Source organism: Penicillium nucicola (genome assembly GCF_028828085.1).
Source record: "Penicillium nucicola strain IBT 29836 chromosome Unknown utg000008l, whole genome shotgun sequence".
Classification (NCBI taxonomy): domain Eukaryota; kingdom Fungi; phylum Ascomycota; class Eurotiomycetes; order Eurotiales; family Aspergillaceae; genus Penicillium; species Penicillium nucicola.
In genome coordinates, this window is record NW_026643132.1 from 1788792 (window position 1) to 1806256 (window position 17465).

General features: G+C 48.9%; 6 protein-coding genes across 6 annotated transcripts; 4 read left to right on the plus strand and 2 right to left on the minus strand.

Moving 5' to 3' along the window:
- Positions 1 to 1985: 1985 nt before the first annotated feature.
- Positions 1986 to 3044, plus strand: N7511_008172 (uncharacterized protein; the record flags this gene model as incomplete). The annotated part of the gene is made up of 2 exons (XM_057130549.1): positions 1986 to 2435; positions 2634 to 3044. The coding sequence occupies 2 exons, from the start codon at positions 1986 to 1988 to the stop codon at positions 3042 to 3044; spliced, it is 861 nt and encodes a 286-aa protein (XP_056982332.1).
- Positions 3045 to 3398: 354 nt separating this feature from the next.
- Positions 3399 to 4949, minus strand: N7511_008173 (DUF1776 domain-containing protein; the record flags this gene model as incomplete). Its single annotated transcript, XM_057130550.1, has 4 exons — positions 3399 to 4241; positions 4294 to 4457; positions 4516 to 4855; positions 4917 to 4949. 4 exons carry the CDS (start codon positions 4947 to 4949, stop codon positions 3399 to 3401), a joined length of 1380 nt encoding a protein of 459 aa, XP_056982333.1.
- A 706-nt stretch (positions 4950 to 5655) lies between these two features.
- N7511_008174 (metalloendopeptidase WSS1) lies at positions 5656 to 7046 on the plus strand (the record flags this gene model as incomplete). The annotated part of the gene is made up of 2 exons (XM_057130551.1): positions 5656 to 5939; positions 5993 to 7046. 2 exons carry the CDS (start codon positions 5656 to 5658, stop codon positions 7044 to 7046), a joined length of 1338 nt encoding a protein of 445 aa, XP_056982334.1.
- A 1074-nt stretch (positions 7047 to 8120) lies between these two features.
- Positions 8121 to 11114, minus strand: N7511_008175 (snoRNA-binding rRNA-processing protein DIP2; the record flags this gene model as incomplete). The annotated part of the gene is made up of 3 exons (XM_057130552.1): positions 8121 to 10725; positions 10789 to 11040; positions 11098 to 11114. 3 exons carry the CDS (start codon positions 11112 to 11114, stop codon positions 8121 to 8123), a joined length of 2874 nt encoding a protein of 957 aa, XP_056982335.1.
- A 169-nt stretch (positions 11115 to 11283) lies between these two features.
- Positions 11284 to 12549, plus strand: N7511_008176 (actin-related protein 2/3 complex subunit 2; the record flags this gene model as incomplete). Its single annotated transcript, XM_057130553.1, has 6 exons — positions 11284 to 11345; positions 11428 to 11956; positions 12015 to 12156; positions 12210 to 12310; positions 12371 to 12419; positions 12470 to 12549. The coding sequence occupies 6 exons, from the start codon at positions 11284 to 11286 to the stop codon at positions 12547 to 12549; spliced, it is 963 nt and encodes a 320-aa protein (XP_056982336.1).
- Positions 12550 to 13148: 599 nt separating this feature from the next.
- On the plus strand, positions 13149 to 16004 carry N7511_008177 (uncharacterized protein; the record flags this gene model as incomplete). The annotated part of the gene is made up of 3 exons (XM_057130554.1): positions 13149 to 14588; positions 14664 to 14885; positions 14952 to 16004. The coding sequence occupies 3 exons, from the start codon at positions 13149 to 13151 to the stop codon at positions 16002 to 16004; spliced, it is 2715 nt and encodes a 904-aa protein (XP_056982337.1).
- Between the last annotated feature and the right edge of the window lie 1461 nt (positions 16005 to 17465).

Sequence of the window (17465 nt, forward strand, 5' to 3'; positions counted from 1 at the left end):
GGGAGGGGGAGGGGCCGGGTATCTTATCCGTCACGGTGTTCAGATCATTCCAGAGGATAATGATAACAAAGGGGGGGGGAGTGAAAGGCGAAGGTTAAGGAATGACAGCCCTAGAGGTGGAAAGGAGAGAAAGAGAGAGGGAGAAAAACGGAAGGCCCTGACGATCACAATGGAACATGACAACGTAAATAGAGCGCCCCGTGCAAAGCTCCACTGGGTCTCGACGTTCAAGGGATCTCAGGGGAAGTTGACCACTTCAGGGGGACTGCCAAGCATTGTAACGCCATCCGAGGACTGCATTGTATTGGATTGGCTATTGAGTCTTCGTAACTAACGTTATTGATTGATATGGACGATGGACTACTGTACCTCCGTGCTGCATTGGTGAAGTGATTTTTGTTTATTTGACCCGCAATCTTCTAGAATCTGGTCTCCCCACACGGGTTTCATGGTCCTCTTGTCGTGGCCTATAGGAGACTTCATCATGTCTTGGGTCTACTGTACGGTGCATGTCCAATTACAATAGTTGAACTGTCGATATGTTGAGAATTAGGCAGCATATGTAGACAACAAAATAATCAGGAGATTGGGGGGGGGGAAGTACAGTATATCGGGGACCGTGGGGAATGACTGACAGTGTTCTACTGTACTGTAGGTGTTCACCCAATACCCACCCTTGAAGGACTCCTATGTCATCGGGGCCTGGTTGCACTGTATCTGAATCATCTTCCCAGTGAGGGTACACACTAACTTAACTGCTACCGTTTGCTGATCAGCCCCAAGATCCCCACCGTGTTTCATGCTACAACGCTGGCCTGAATATTGTTCCCAAGATGCAGATCATCAGATGGTTGACCTACATGGGTAAAAAGTGCAATTGGACCAGACTTGTTGTAGATCCTGGTGTCAGCCTAGAGCTATTCATAGGACATGGGGTTGTTAAAGTGATAGCCGGGAGTACGAATCTTGTCCGGGACTGCCAAGCCAGATATGCCGTGCCTGCTGGATCCATCGACGATCTGCAGATGACGTGAGTCTCTCCAGTATGACATGATAACGTGATCCAGTATCATGTGCCCCAGGACTACGGAGTAGACAGTTATAAGTTAAGTTACGTGTGCTCGACAACGACATGCAGATATAAATAAACCTGTCTGCCTCAGGCCAGTCGGGAACTCGACCATGGAATACTCCTCCATGTGTCCACGGGCGCCAGGATCCCCAACCAATCACGTCCTCAGCAGTGGAGTAGCGTTTCCGTTCTTAATTTGGGTTTGCAGAAGCTCGTTTTTTTTTTGCTTATTCTTCTTCTGCTTCTGGGTCTCTCCTCATATCTCTGCATGAATGGACCCCTCGGTCATCAATCTATGCATCTAAAGTCCACAGTTTGAAATGACTGGTCAATACACTTATCTACCGCACACATGACCCCAACAGCCCTATAGAGGTCCAAACGCGCTGATCATCGGACAATCCAAGATCCCGATCTTCCCTCCAGCACAACCACAAGCAATGCCAGGACGACCGCCTAAAGCCTAGAGCGAGCCAATTCCGACACTTGTCTCTGTTTCAATCACCACTGCACTCATTCGGTATATATCGCCGAAGCCAGTGGGGGCCAAATGGACCTAAGACCAAGGCTAGGAGCTAAGTTCATGCACCAGCTGTGGTCGTCGTAATGGAGCCCTACGACAGGCCGAGCTTGCCTTCACTCAGAGCTGCAGTGCAACCCATCCCCTCACCTAAACCCGAAAAAGTGATAGTTCCCAGCGGATATCATAACGTAGTCATGTAGACCGGATCCGGCACAACCGAGTACTATACGAGAGAAAAAAAAAAGAACAGAAAAAAAAGAAACAAAAAAAAAGATAGCAAAATTTTACCTGTTCGTTGCTCATCTACTGTAAATGTATCTTTTTGCTTCCTCTGTGGCTGTAACCAGCAAGCAGTAGGCATCAGCAACCCCCAGCTCCTGGACACTCGCCATGCGTCGCATCCAACTCACAAAGCTCTTTGGAGCGGATGCCCCTCATGATGACAACCACCACTTTGAGACATCATGGCTGCTCCCCCCAACGCTACTTGCCTGTCTGCGCGGCCTGATCTCCCTCTACATTTTCACCACCATCTTCACCATCTGGGGCTGGTACGGCTCCCACGATGAACGCTATGCGATCGGCCAAAGCTTCAGCTTCTTCACTTGGCTGACATACTGGGGTCTGGGATTCTATATGCTCTTCGCGGCGATCCATACAGCTTGTTATGCGCGGACGGGCCGCTCGGTCCTCTTCGATCGCTGGCCGAGAGCTTGTCGCGTGCTCCATGCCCTGTTGTATGCGACGATCACCGTCTACCCGTTCCTCGTGACTATTGTTTTCTGGGTGATCATTTACTCATCGCCGTGGTATAAGGTTACCTTTACCGGCTGGCAGAATGTACGTGCTATGATTTTTTTTCTTTCTTTTCTTTCTGTTGTGTCCTCTGGATATCCCCCGAGGAAATATGATCTTGGATCTCTCCGAAACTCGCCCGCATTGCTAACTTACATGTTTCCCCACCCTACACCTGGGCATGTAACTGAACTTACATTCCACAGAACAACACTCATACTGACACGTCCGTTTCTCTATCAGATCTCCCAACATGGCCTGAACTCCTTCTATGCTCTCCTTGAAATCTTCCTGCCGGCCACAGCACCACACCCTCTAATCACAATTCCGTTCTTAATTCTGTTTCTCCTCTTCTACCTCTGTGTGGCCTACATCACCCACTATACCCAAGGCTTCTACCCGTACTCATTCCTTGACGTCGGCGATCACGGCCAGAAGAGCGGTCTTGTGACTGGATACTGTTTCGGTGTTCTAGCCGCCATATTGGTCATCTTCTTTATTGTCTATGGACTAATGCATTTGCGTCGCTGGTTGACGCATGGGAAGATCAAGCGTGCGAAGCGGGATGCGCTTCGTCGAGGCGATGGGTTTGGGAGTGCTGGTATGACCGGGGCTGGGGAGGAGGTTGTTGAGACCAAGGAGGTTCCTGTTTAAAAGGTGCTGTTTGACCTTGAGGACAGAACCTTGGAAGGTTGATGATGGGTCGGGTCACGGTGGCTTGTGCAGATAGTTGAGCTGTCTGATCATTGTTCCCTTTTTTACTAACTTACCCTTAACTTTTAACTGCTGACTATGACAATGAGTTCTGACTTACGTCGATATGCCATAATGAGAATAATCAAGTCAATATCAGAATCAAATTCTGTGGAATTGTCATTAAGAGCGAAGAGTATTTTCAAATATTTATTTACAGAATAGATTAAGCAAGCGAGTGCTTTTTGTAGATGGGAGAAGGGAGAAGGGAGCCGGGGGGCCGAAGGGGAAATATCCCAATCTGGCAGACCATGCTTAGACTCTTTCCCAGCTGGTTTCACTGCCGCTGCCACTCGGGCTGTGTGATCCCATTGGGCTGCCGCTGCGGTACCCCATCATGAGGGCCACAAGGCCGCCAGGAACCCAGTTGCCGATAAGGCTGTACGACCGCGCTCCACGTCCCACGTACTTGACGGTTCTCTTGGACTTTTGCTGGCCGAACATACCCCGAGTCCTGGGTTCTAGAGCGTCTAGAATGGCGTAGTGGAGGTTCCGAGCGGGAGAGCCACGGATGGCACTGGGACCGGCAGATGCGACGGGTCGTTGTTCAACACTGGACAAGTATTGCGAGCCGTAGAGGGCTCGCTGTTGTGTGCTCCATGCGAGAACTTCTGTTCCTGCGACTTGGCTCTGGCCGTGTCGGTAGGTAGGGCCCAGATCGATATTTCCAAGTCGCAATTCGACAACATCGACGTTACCCTGCTCGAGGAGGCGGAGTTCCTGACGGAGTGAGGCTGCAAAGCCGGACATTGCTCGGCTTGTGGCTACCTCAGGTCCGGCGAAGGGTGCAGAGAGGGATGATGAAATGGAGGGGTAGGCGAAAACAACAGTCTTGCTGTTGCTACGAAGTGTGAGAAGAGGAAGGAAGGCCTGCACGGTGAGGATGGGCGAGAGGATACGGGTGTTGACAGTGTCGGCCCAGGATGACGGTGGAATAGTTGCGACTGGGCCTGCGCTGTAGTTGGTCGAGGGCACGATGATCAAGCCGCTCAGCTGGCAAGTGTGAGGAGGCACTCCGGCGGTAGGCGACTGAGGCTGGGTGATCAAAGAACGGAGACCGTTCAACGAGGGGTGGACTTCGGATGGCAATGGAGGTGACTGTTCAAGTTCGTTAGTCACTTTCTGGTACAATCTTGCGGCTCAATCTTACAGTAGTGAGATCCAACCACAAAGGCTTGATATCAACACGATTCTCGGACTGAACAATATGTTCTTCGTCCGCGGAAGAAACAGTCACGTATACAATATAGCCACGACGTTCCAACTCCATGGCGATGGCTCTAGTCATCGGCTCATGCGGCGATCCAGCGACGACTATCATCACTGTTAGTATTCACGTGCCTCGAAATTGGTACCGACGTATGACACATACCAACAATTTCCTTTCTACCACCGTTACTGGCTCTCTTTGCCTTTCTCCGCTTTCCATGAAGCTTCTTGCTACCATAGTACATAACAACGCCAGTGCCGACAAAAGCGAGGATGGCGGCCGTCCATGCGCGATTCCGAGAAATCCAGTTTTGTACCCGGTCCGTCAGGCCTTGCGGGGCGCGCACGCGTTGGGAAGCGCGAGATGGACGAACAGCTGGGGGTAGCCATGATTGCTGGGCGATGGTATCTTTGATCAAGCTTGCAGCGTGGTCGACTTGTCGGTCGATCGAGTCGGCGACTTCGAGGGAGTATCGCCTTACGTCATGGGGTATAGACGAGAGCTAAGGAAACCGAAAATGAGCGCTGTTTTTCCAGGTAGTCTCGGTTGAATCAAGTACTCACGTAGTCAAAGAAAAACTGATCGTCGCTTGTCATGTTGGTTGTTTGGCGCAGAGAATGAAAAAGAAAAGCGAAGTTGATAAGATCGAGGCCGATAAGTATTCTTGGCGCTATCTGGTCACATGAGCCGAATCTATAAGAGCTCAATGGAATTATTGTTTTCCATCGTCTGCAATATTTGGTTACTCATACTTGTGTGTCGTGAATCAATGCTTTAGATTGGTATGGGGAATATATTGAAGTTTTGGCTTTAGTGGAACAAGATTCTATAACATTGTCATTTAATATATCTGCTGGATCAGGTGAATAGAATAGTTCGCATCAGGTACTTTGCAATATTTTCTCCACTTCATACGCAGAAAAAGGTATTTATCTGAATATTCCATCACCATCCGCTCTTTAAATCCCCGTAACTGACAGATGAGCAGGGGAAATAGGACGAGCAAGCACAGACACGTGATATGCATACAACCTGATATATCAGGCGTCGATAGAAGCCTTGCTTTGATTATCAATGCGAAGGAAGATGAGCCTCGAACCATCCGCCAGGGCTGTCATTCTCGGTGCTGACACACCTGGTCATATATATCACTTCCAATCCATGTTTTGATGCGAAATTCTTCTGGTCAGGATATTCAAGTATGCTATCCTAACGGAGGCAGTGACATCTGACCTCCCGTCAATTACCTCCAACAACACCCTTTGTCGGACGTCTGCAGTATCTAGAAATAAGACCTGCAACATGCGAGAACTTGATCCTTTAATATCTGAGTACCGTCATGAAAAGAAACGCCCCCGCGAGTCGGAGGCACTCTTCATACTGCGCAAAGTCGCGTCCTTGGTCAAACCGATCATGCGACAGCGCGCCTGGAGAGTGGGTGCGCTATGTGAATTCTATCCCCAACAGCGAAATCTGCTAGGATTGAATGTAAACAGCGGCCAGAAGGTCTGCCTGAGACTACGGTATCCATCTGACCAGAATCAATTTCTCCCCATCGAAGAGGTTGTGGATACGATGCTTCATGAGTAAGTGATACTATAGTTTGATATCTCAAAGTCTCCGGACTAATTACAGACAGACTCTGCCACAATGTAATTGGCCCTCACAACCAGCAGTTTCATGCACTTTGGAACCAACTTCGCGACGAACATGAGGAACTCATCAGAAAAGGTTACACTGGAGAAGGCTTCCTATCTCAAGGAAAGCGCCTCGGTGGTCAAAGAATACCATTGGACGAAGCTCGACGTCAGGCTCGTGCTGCTGCTGAGCAGCGAAGAGTACTCGCCAAAAATTCCGGGAAGAAGCTCGGCGGTGCCCCCGTTATGCGGGGAACGGACATACGCAAGCTCCGTGCTGATGCTGCCCAGAGACGCACTGAAGTCACCGCGGGTTGCGCTTCCGGCACTGATAGAAGCACAGAGCTTGCTGAAGAGGCATCTAGGAATGGATTCAGGACCCAGGCCGAGGAGGACGACGCAAACGAGCGGGCTATCATGGAGGCATTCATTGAACTGATACAAGAAGAAGAACGAGAAAAGCATGGTTCTTCATATATTCCACCCAGTCAAGAGCACCCAGCTGGACCTAGAACGGAATCTTCACCGCCGCCTGCTGGGACCAATACTCCACCTGCTACTTCTGATACCCTACCTGTACTACCACATAAAGCTCCAGCCGCTGGCCAGACCAAAGCGTCGAATTCAAAAGCGGACAATAGCTCATACGACAGACCTTGGACCTGTCCAACGTGCACCCTTGAAAATCCTTCCAACTTCCTATGCTGTGATGTCTGCGCAGCAGAACGCCCACCTCCGATCAATACCCAGCCAAAACATGGATCCAGCCCAGGCAGTATCAACACAAGAGGGAATACTCCTAATCAATCTTCGCGGTCGGTTTCACAGGGTTCAATAAAACGATCTTTACCTTCTGATCAAGCAGATGATGACACGAAGAACCCTAAAAATGCATTTGCCTTCAAAAACCGCACCTACGCGAAGGATTCCCTCAAAAGCCTGGATCAAGGTGTCAATAAGAAACCGCTTGGATGGGTTTGTACTTCATGCGGCAGCTTTATGGAAACACAGTGGTGGACATGTTCCTGCTGTGGAACCATGAAGCCATCTTCCTGAATCGGTCTAGGGAGTTTACGTTCTATGTTACACACAATCATGCCTTGATAAAGAATCACCGATGAAAACCAATCTTATTAAAATACAAAGGCCGAAGCTTCCTTTCTCCTCTATCTACCTGCCAATCTCTATAGAAACGCAACACGTGACCATGACAAAGCATAAATAGCTCCACCCAAATTTCTTCCACAATTTTCCTCCAACCTCCGACCCAACCTCTTTTCTTTCTCCAACACCCAATTCCAGTGTGGACAACCGATCAACAATGTCACTGATCTGTTATCCATACTGGAACAAATAGCAACAGGTATGTATCTGACAACACTCTCGACAGCGCCGCAATCGAGACAAAGAAAAGAAACACAAGCATCGCACCACAAAGACTCTTATATGATGAGATATTTTCTCAAGAACCGGATTTTTTTAGGAAGAGCCGGAAGAGGTATGACGGGAAAAACCCGTTGTCGATGCTTAGAATGGTTCTTCTGAAAGAGTCTTTGATGCTTGCTTTTCTAATCTCGATTATTGTCGCTGGTGGAGAGCTGTATCATTGCCGTGGATCATTTGCTAATGACTTCCATTACAGATTTTATACTTTATCATGATCGACTGGATATACGCGTGCCAAATAAATATTAATTCAATGGACCTTGATTCCCAAGATGATTTCCCTACAAACTCGTAGTTCCAACGCCTCGTCCTTTAGGCAGGATATCGTCCTGTCAGTAATCATCGTAATAGTAATAACCTTCCGAATGCATGGAATGGTATGCTGTTTTGTCAATGTCATGATGAGATTGCAGCACAATAAAAACTTCGTTGTGCTGCATTGATCTTCTTTTTACGTGACTAGACGGGTGTGCTCCTTGAATCCTAGACAAATACATTTGAAGCAAATCTATGCTGCTCTGAAATCGATCTATGATACATCCCTTGATATTCTCTTGAAACTCCCAAGGATATAAAACTTTTGTATGGCAACCAGATAGAGAAGACCCTCCAATGTAAGGTCGAAAATGAATAAACAACGCCAATTGACATGCTTTACACAACCAATTATATCCCAGCCTAGACCTAGGCCACACTAACAAACTGGCGCTTCTTGCCGGTTCCCTTGTGGGTTTGCTGGTCCTCCCAAGTCTCTTCGTCAATGTAGTCCGATGTGCCCTGCTCACGGATCTGGTTTCCAATGAACTGCAGCGCGGACAGGTTGAAGCCCATCTCGTCCTTTTGGCGGGCAAGGACACGGCGCAGCGATACACGGATGCTGTCCAGCATTGGGCGCATCATCTTGCTCACTACAATCTGGCGGTGGTGTGTCTTCAGGATGAAGAAGAGCACGCGGCAGGTGAGAGGAACGTTCCATTCGCGATCAGCCCAGATGTTGAGGAAGGTGAAGAGGTTGGGGAGAGCGGAGAAGGGGAGGACCAGGAGGGCGTCCTGAAGTGCGGCAGCGGGGATCTTTTGCACTGTGTTTAGGACGTGCTGCTCAGCGGAGACGTTGTTCAGGGCCAAGTAGACTGGGTTACGGTCTGGGGCGGCAGCGTTGGGATTGGCAGCCTTGATTAGGCGCCATTCGCGTACGACTTCGAGATCCTCGATACCAAGTTCCAGAGCCTCCATGATCTTTTCTCCGGCCATGAGGGTACCGGTGGTTTGCTTTCCGGCGTCAACGGCCTCGGGCTTCTCGCCATCTTCGCCGTCCTCGTCTTGCTCGAGAGATGCGGTGAGGGTGCTGTCATATTGCTCTTCCATTTCCTTCTCGCGCTCTTCCTCCAGGAAGAGTGGCTCGTCTGTTTGTTGCCAGATGCGGAGACTCTTGTCGTGACTGGCACTGACGATGAAGTCACCGGTGCGACTCATGGCGAGGGCCCAGATCTCGCCGTGGTGACCGACAAGACGCTGGATTTGCTCGAACTTGTCACCGTCCCAGTACTTGATCTGTCGGTCCTTGCTTGCACTGAAGAAGTTGTGACCGTTTCCGTCCTTGTTGTGAGGAACAAAGGCGACTGACATAATGCTGTCCTCGTGAGCGAAGAGGGCCTTGTGGCAGTCACCAAAGTCCAGACCCCAAATTCGGACAGTCTTATCAGCTGAGCAGGTCACAATTAGCTTCGTGTCGTAAGAAATATCCATGTTCAAAACAGGAAGTTTGTGTCCATAAAGGTTGAGGAAGAGCTTCAACGAATCGACGAAGAAGACCTTCACGGTGTTGTCAAGCAGCGACACCGCCAAAAGACGAGCGTCGGGGGAGAAGCGGAGGTTGAGAATATCGTCATTGACTTTCAGGGTTCTTGTGTGTGACAGCTTCAGACGTGGTGTGGTGCGCTTCGTTCCAGGAATCTCTTCCTGAACCACCTTGAATTCCCAAAACTTGGCGGTTTTGTCTGCACTTCCACTGACCATCGACTTTCCGTCAGGGTGAACGTGAAGTGACCAGACAGGACCGTCATGTGCCTTGATAGTATCTAGCAATGTCGAGGATGCAATATCGAATACCTCTAGATCTCCGTTCTTGTTGCCGACGACCACGATCTTATCACCAGGAAGGAAGGCAGAGCAAAGGGAATATCCACACTCAAGAGTTCGTAGGCAGCTCTCAGTTTGAACGTTCCAGATCTTGAGGGTGCCGTTTGAGGCAGAAGCAAGCATACGGTCATCAGAGCTCAAAGCGATTGAGCGAATATCGGTTCTATGACCAGGTATATCAACGGCCAGACTCCGAGTGTATTCGGAGTCTTCGCTATCGGTGTTCTTCTTGTTTGCAGGGACAACGTTGTACGCCTCAAGCTGGTTATTCGTCGTAGCGGCCAGGAGATTCAAGCCGGTTGATTTGTTGAGCATCCAGTCGAAGGAGCGAACCTTTCCACCGGTCCGCACAATAACGTGGGGAACAAAGACCTCAGTCACAGGAGCATTAGCGATATCGTCGGCCTTGTCAGCCTCCTGATCTTTGTCGTTCTGCTCAGCCTGCTGGGCATCCTTCTCCTTTCTTCTCTTCTTCTTCCGTGCCATGCTCTTTTGTATTTCTGACGGGGAGCGGATTCGCCAGATCTCGATTGACTTTTCGGAGCCGTGGATTCCAATGTAGTCTGAGCGGGGGTGGAAGCGTATGCCAATTGTGCGGTCCTTGCCGTTTCGGTAGAAGGTTCCTCGATCAGAAAGGATTTTGCGACCATCTGCGCCAACCTTTTCCTTAGAGATCTCCACCATGGCCGCCTCATCAATCGACCAGACCTTCAATTCACCATCATTGCCTGCTGTGATACATCCACCCTGATCAGGTGAAAGACCCAAACTCCAACACTCACCATTTGACTGCGCCACATGTGTCTCGATGCAGTGCTGCGAGGCCAGATCCCACACCTTGATCAGCGCATCCTTGCCGGTGGTCAAAAGGAAACCCGCGTGGTCACCCATGCCAGAAGCAGTGAGCAAATCGGCCGAAGGGAACAAGAAGTGCAACGAGGTAATCTGATCCGTATGTCCACGGAGCTTGAATAGACCGGTCTCCGTGATCAGATCCCAGACAATGATGTCCGTATCCTTGGAGCCACTGGCGAGGCGCACACCTGCATTGTCGAAGACCAGCTGTGTAATGGCGGATTTGTGACCGTTGAAAGAGATGAGGACGGTGGCGGTTCGCGAATCCCAAAGACGAATACTTCCGTCGTCGTAACTGAGATAATATTGGTGTTAGAGAGAATGCGATCCGGGATAGGCCAATTGGAGGAGGACTTACCCGACTGCAAAGATATCCTCATCGGTCTTGCTCTGCGTGACAACACTGACCTGCGCTCTGCAAGCAGAGTCGCGCCATCTTCCCAAAAGTTCTCCCTTCTTCACATCCCAGCAGAGAACTTCCTCACTGGCACCGACAATGGCCCGTCCTGCACCAGTTTGACGTGCAGCACCGGTCTTTTCCTCTTTGGCCCAAATCGCATTGGAAGACGCCGAGGCGACGAGCCCGAACGTATTCGAGTGCTCGAATTTGCTGCAGAAATGTTAGCTCTTAGAACAGACTATTCAAACGTCCGAAAACTGCACGTACAAGTATGATTTCACCATCGTTGGGGGTGGATGGGAAAATTTTTGGGATCTCCGACTGCTATCGATAGGATAAAAATAATACGGGCGGCGACAGCGACCGCTCCGGCTCCCCCACCGCCCATGACGATCGCGGCACCTCGACAACAGCCACTCTTACCCTACACTTCAAGCCATTGTTCTCCCCGTCATGCTTCTTTTAGATTATCAAAACGTTTTGATCCAGTCCCTCCTGACGGAGCGGTTCTCTGAGTACGAATTGCCCTCCCCCCGCACCTCTCCCGCGCATTGTATACACCTCGCATCAGGCCCCCAACTAACAAGTTTACTGCAGCGCACCCCCCGTTTCCATTGACCAAGTGGTCTCCGACTTCGACGGAGTGACGTTCCATCTCAGCACACCTGAGTCTAAGACAAAGATCCTCATCTCGATCCACGTGAAATGCTTCAAGGAGCTGGTTCAATACGGAGCCCAGGAGGTTCTGGAAAGAGAATATGGTTCCTATATCGTGTCCCCCGAGCCGGGTTATGACTTCTCAGTACAAATCGATCTCGAGAACCTCCCCGCGGAAGAGGAAGCCCGGAATGACCTGATCATGAAGCTTGCCCTCCTGAAGCGCAACGCAATGGCCGCACCATTCGAGAGAGCCTTTGACGAATTCAACAAGCTTGCCGAGGAGGCTTCCCAATACACATCCGAGTCAGCACCAGCCGGAATTCAAGAGGGTGGTGAGGTCATGGCGATCCACTACCGTGAGGAGGAGGCTATTTACATCAAGGCCAACTTCGACCGTGTTACTGTGATCTTCAGCACTGTGTTCCGGGAAGAGACAGATCGAATCTTTGGAAAGGTGTTCCTCCAGGTACGTTGAGCGTTCCATTATCCGAAAATTCAAAGAAACATGTACTCACAGCTCCCAGGAATTCGTTGATGCTCGGCGACGTGTCTTGACGCTACAGAATGCCCCTCAGGTTCTCTTCCGCAATGACCCCCCTCTGGAACTGGCTGGTGTGCCTGGTATTAAGGGTGCTGGCGAAGGCGAAGTCAGCTATGTCACTTTTGGTGAGGCATCCACCGTGATATCTTCCCCGAGTCCCTGCTAACACAGCTTGCAGTCTTGTTCCCCCGTCACTTGACTCCCCATCGCCGCTATGACAACATCTCCCACATCCAGACCTTCCGTGACTACTTCCACTATCACATCAAAGCCTCGAAGGTAAATTCCCACGTGCTTACTGCAGGTGATAAAGACCCGATGACTAATCACACACCTCAGGCCTACATCCACACCCGTATGAGGAAGCGCACAGCAGACTTCCTGCAAGGTAAATCTCACCGCTCGCATCTACTCTGGATAATTGCTAATGTTCATCAGTCCTTAACCGAGCCAGACCCGAGAACGAGGATCGTGAGCGAAAGACGGCTAGTGGTCGTACTTTCCGGGTGCAGGCTTAGACCTGTGCAGTTGATATTCGTTTGAGAAGTCCCTTTTTGTATAGGCCAATTTAGCCAATTTTATCGCTCTACACTAGCCTGATTATTGAACTTGAATACTCTGTGCGGTAGATTCCCATGTTCCTCGGCCTGAACCTTGACTTTTCCTAACACAGATATGCATGAACTACGGAACATGCAGATGCAGACAAAGGATGTACCTTGGACACGAGGTAATCTGAAGAAAACATCAGCATGAATGGCTCCATTCACTGACATTGAATCCTGTTCAAAGCTATTGTGTATACACAATTGTTGGACTGTATCTGGTCAGAATAGGAAATCTAGAAGATCAATCGAAGCCTCTCAGCATTGTGCATAGACTTTCACCCATGCGTGTCCTGTTTGGCACTTGCCTACCACTCAAGTAGTCAACACTCCCATCCATAGTCTTTGCCTAAAGTGAGCGGAAGGTACTGTCTGCGCGCCATTCGTGGGGGCATGGACCCTCTTTCCCTGTTTGGGCCATAGACCTCAGAGTGAAAGTAGTGAAATTTCCCTTTTTGTTTCTCTTCTTCTTTTCCTATCTGTTCCTATCCGTTCTAACTTTTGTTTACATGATGGCACCAGATGGAAAGTGGGATACGGCTCTCGCTAAGCTGGGGTTGAAGCGCAAACCCAAGATATCGGATCCTATTCCTAAGGACGATGTCTTCAGCGTGACCGGATCACATCTGTGCGTTAGGAAGAACAAGCCTCATAATTTGCACGTTACACCTCCCCTCAAGTCCCCAACAGGCTCATCCTCAGACACTTTTCGCACCCCCACCAGCTCGAGTTCCATTTCGGGATCTTGGGCGCCTCTTACTCCCTTAACCCCCACCAGCTTTGACTCCGTCGTTCGATACAGTCTGGACCCTGTGAAGATGGCTACTGGCTTTGCCCAAGCTCGTCTTGCAACATTTCTCTCCGATGACCAGGATCGTGTTGCTACTCATGATAAGTGGTCCAAGGAGTGCCTGGATAGCCATCTTCTGGCCAGCATGGCGATGATGGATGAAATTGTGGATCAAGTCACACCCCAGAACGTCGTGCAGTCTAGGCTTCGTGTTGAAGATATCAGGGATGGTTTCTTCAGATATGCGGACGCGCTCGGACATGAAGCGGATCTTCTGAGGCAGTGTGAGGCCAACGGCACCAAGCCACTGAGCAAACATCTCCCCATATCATACCCAGCCGAGACATTCAATTCCCCAAAGACTCGTCCCACTGGCATTATCATGGACCCACAGGTCGAATTGCTGCCCCCTCCATGGAGATACTCTAAAAACCCCAAGCCTTTTGAACATCAACCAGATACCTCCCTGCACCGCCCAGAGCAGCAAACCGACGATATCTATGCCGGCATGGAGCCCAAGATAATGAAGAAACAGATTAGTGGTCTTGTCAACAGTGACACTTTCGCCCTGCCTTTCAAGACAAGTGACGTCGGTGTTCAAACCACACTGTCTCGCTCTAGCAAGGATACAGAGGCCTTAACGAAGCAACAGAGTCAATATTTCGAAAAGAACTCAATCATCTCGCAGCATCAGAAAGTCCATCACTATCCCCCCAAAAGCCCATCCAGCTCGAACAACGAGCCAAAGACTCTGAAGCAGCAACTGAGTCGGTATTTCGGGAAGGACTCGGTCAACTCGAAGCGGCAGACAGCTAATCACTGTCTCCCAACAAGCCCATCCATCTCGAACCACGAACCAAAGACTTTGAAGTCACTGCCCTCGCAGGAGGAGATAAGCCGCTTTTCCGGTTCAAGCGCCTATTCTGTTAGGGCATCGGGCGATCAGGCTCAGCAGTTGAGCGACTCATCTATGCAGGCCCAGGAACCCAAGAAGCTTCCAACTGGTTCCACCAAATATGAAGCCATTGGCTTGAAGAAAACCCCGTTTGAAGATTTTGACCCGGAATTTATCAAAGCTTTGAATCTTTCTGCTGTTCTTCCAGTCGACAAAACACTGCCCGCGCACGAGGAGTCACTTGACTTAACAGCCAATGATTTCGTGGTAAGCGACTAAATCAAACGAACTGACTTTGTTTCATAACTGTTAATCTTGAAACTAATCAACACTCTCTTCTAGCCTTCGCTTCAGGGCTCTGGTCCCCGTACCTACACCGTTAGCAGCAATGAATGGATCATGGCTCAATCGATCCCTTCGCCACTATCTCCTACAAAGGTTGTGGCTCATGGACTAAACAGTGTTGATGAGATGATTCACCGAGGTGTGGTCATGCGCATATTCATAAAGCTTTACACTACGGCAAAGCTCATGCAGACTATTCTGTTGGGCTACGGCGTTGAGGTATTTCAGGAAGCCCTTTCTCTCGCTCAGCCCCAAAGACTAACATTCATTCTTCACCCGTTCTAGATGGGCGAATCATCAAATGGTTTGATGTTCTGGATCAAACGCAGCGAGGAGAACATTAAATGTCACAAAATCACCGTTTTGATTGACATCGTTGAAAATCTTTACTATGTTCTCTATGCTCGAATCGTCATTGAACTCGCCAATATTGAACTTTGTTCCCTGGCCGAAGACGAAAACGCAGAGAGACGAGCTCATAGCCGAGCTTTCCTTCTGCCATCGGCTGAACATCTTTACCGTATCGTACTTGCGTTCAAGGACGTGATGGACTCCCGACAGATTTGCGCAATGCTTCGGAAAGACGTTGTTGAGAACTACCAGAGACAATTCATCAAATCTGCAACTGAGATCATCAGAAAGAAAGGAGAGGCCCTCTATGATCGGTTTGGCTATCGACGTTACGTGCTCGGGATTCTGTTGAACAAAGAAGGGAGCTATTATCAGAAGTGGAGCTCCCTTATTCCATTCTTTGATAGAATTGCTCCCAGCCTTATTGTGCTATTGTCCGACAAGTATCGAACTGTAGATCAAGTCACCGTACTACCCGAGGACATTACCTACGACGACTTGCCTTTTATCGAACAAGGTCAACTGGGACCGGTCACCTGGGCAGATGAAACACTCAAGGACAACCGTGACGTTTCGTTGGCAAGATTGAATCACATTTGTATCGGAGAACAACGCCGCCGAAGCTCCCTCTTCCGACCTTACTGGTTGACCAAAGAGCACAAGTGCATCTGTCTATCCACCTGTCGCTGTTGTGATGAATGCACTGCGGATATTAGTCGTCACTGTCCTTGCGCCGAGAGACATGTACGATTTATGACAGTCATCCGTACTCCCAACTACAACAAAGGTGTCTTCCTTGCTCGTGCTAACACTGTTGCCCGCATGAGCTTTTACGGCCTGAGCTTTTTGAAACATGATGTTTCTGATCAGGTCATCATGGAAGAACTAGAGACTGGATTTGAGATGGTTGAAGTTCTCATCTCCCAGGAGCGTTGCGAACCGGTCCGACCAACCTTGAGAAACACAATTCTTTTTTCCAAAGATTGATTGCTTCACCATCACGCTCGAATCATGGTTCATGATTTACGCTGCACAGACTGAAAGTTATGAAATTCTACGAATGACATGAAGAAACGAACTTATCTTCCACACCAGCGTCTACACGAAAACAACAAAAAGCAAAAAAAAAAGAACCCACTGTGATTACGAGGGCAGTTCATGAGGCAGACATGTGGATAATTAACTTACAAAGGGGTCTTGCTACGAAAGACTAACGCAGCTTATTATGTAGGCACACGTATTCTGACTAGCTTCAATTAAATTGAAACAGTTTAACCCCGTATATTCTTCTCCTGTTCATTCTAACTTCGTTCCATATTTGTTCACATGAGTTTCGAGGTATTCAACTTGGGACTTAGGGCTGCGGTTGCAAGTTACCAAATACAGTTTAGCGCATAATGACTTTGTACTGTAGTATGAGATCAGCAATTCTCATGTCCCTCGCTAAGTTAATACCTTCACCGATCTAATTTGATATTTTACCTTATCTCGAATGGCCTTGTTTTTGTCGCCGTTGAATTTGATACCTCTGCCGACAAGAAGTTCTTGGATCTGTTCTCTGTTCAATAAAAGTACTTTTCTAGTCATCAGGTAGGGGACCCCTGCCAAGCAATATCGGTGGGAATGCTAGCATTGATTCTGCAGGTTCCAGAACGATTTCTGGAGATCTCCTTTTTCTCAGGTCAAGTTTCTCAGGAATCGAGGGTGACATGCCAGGAATCGTCGCATCCTAGGCAATGCATAAAGACCAGCCTGGAACCTCTCTTTTCTGAGCTATTCATTCCCAACTACTGTACAGACATGTGGGGTGATATGTTGGATCTGAAGTATTGAATCCCGAATGACTTCGGCCAAATTTATTCTTTGCTCGTATCCTGCAAGCTTGTGGTGAGATGTCGAAGGACCTATTGGCGAGCTAGAATACGGAGTCGAATCAATCCTACTTGCGCAAGGGCTGATACATTATTTGGCTGAATTTTAGGATATGGAATTGATTTTTTTATTAGTGGCACAATCCGTAACTTGAAACGAAAACGAGTGTACTACAATCGCACGTCGAAGAAAGCGAAGAATGCTTCATGTTTGTTCAATACTTAACTTACCGTTAGAGTGAATGTTCCCTATCATACAAGTTCGATAGCCCCTATTGTACACCAGCATTGCTCCTAGATATCCCAGCGTGAGATAAGGGGAAGTTGACTACTCCAGGAGTATACTCAATAGTTCGGTATACACTAAAGCGACCCACAGATCTATGGAGACTAGAAGGTGCCGATCAGAACCTTATGAACTAGGGTACGGGGTAGAGTTGATGAAAATAGTAATCATAGTCATTTATAGTTAATAATAGTCGTGTAGAATGACTTCTAGTCAGCCCTATAGATCATATGTAGGCTGTTTAGATCCCCAGTACAATAAATACGCGGAATGTGACGGCCAACTCCGATG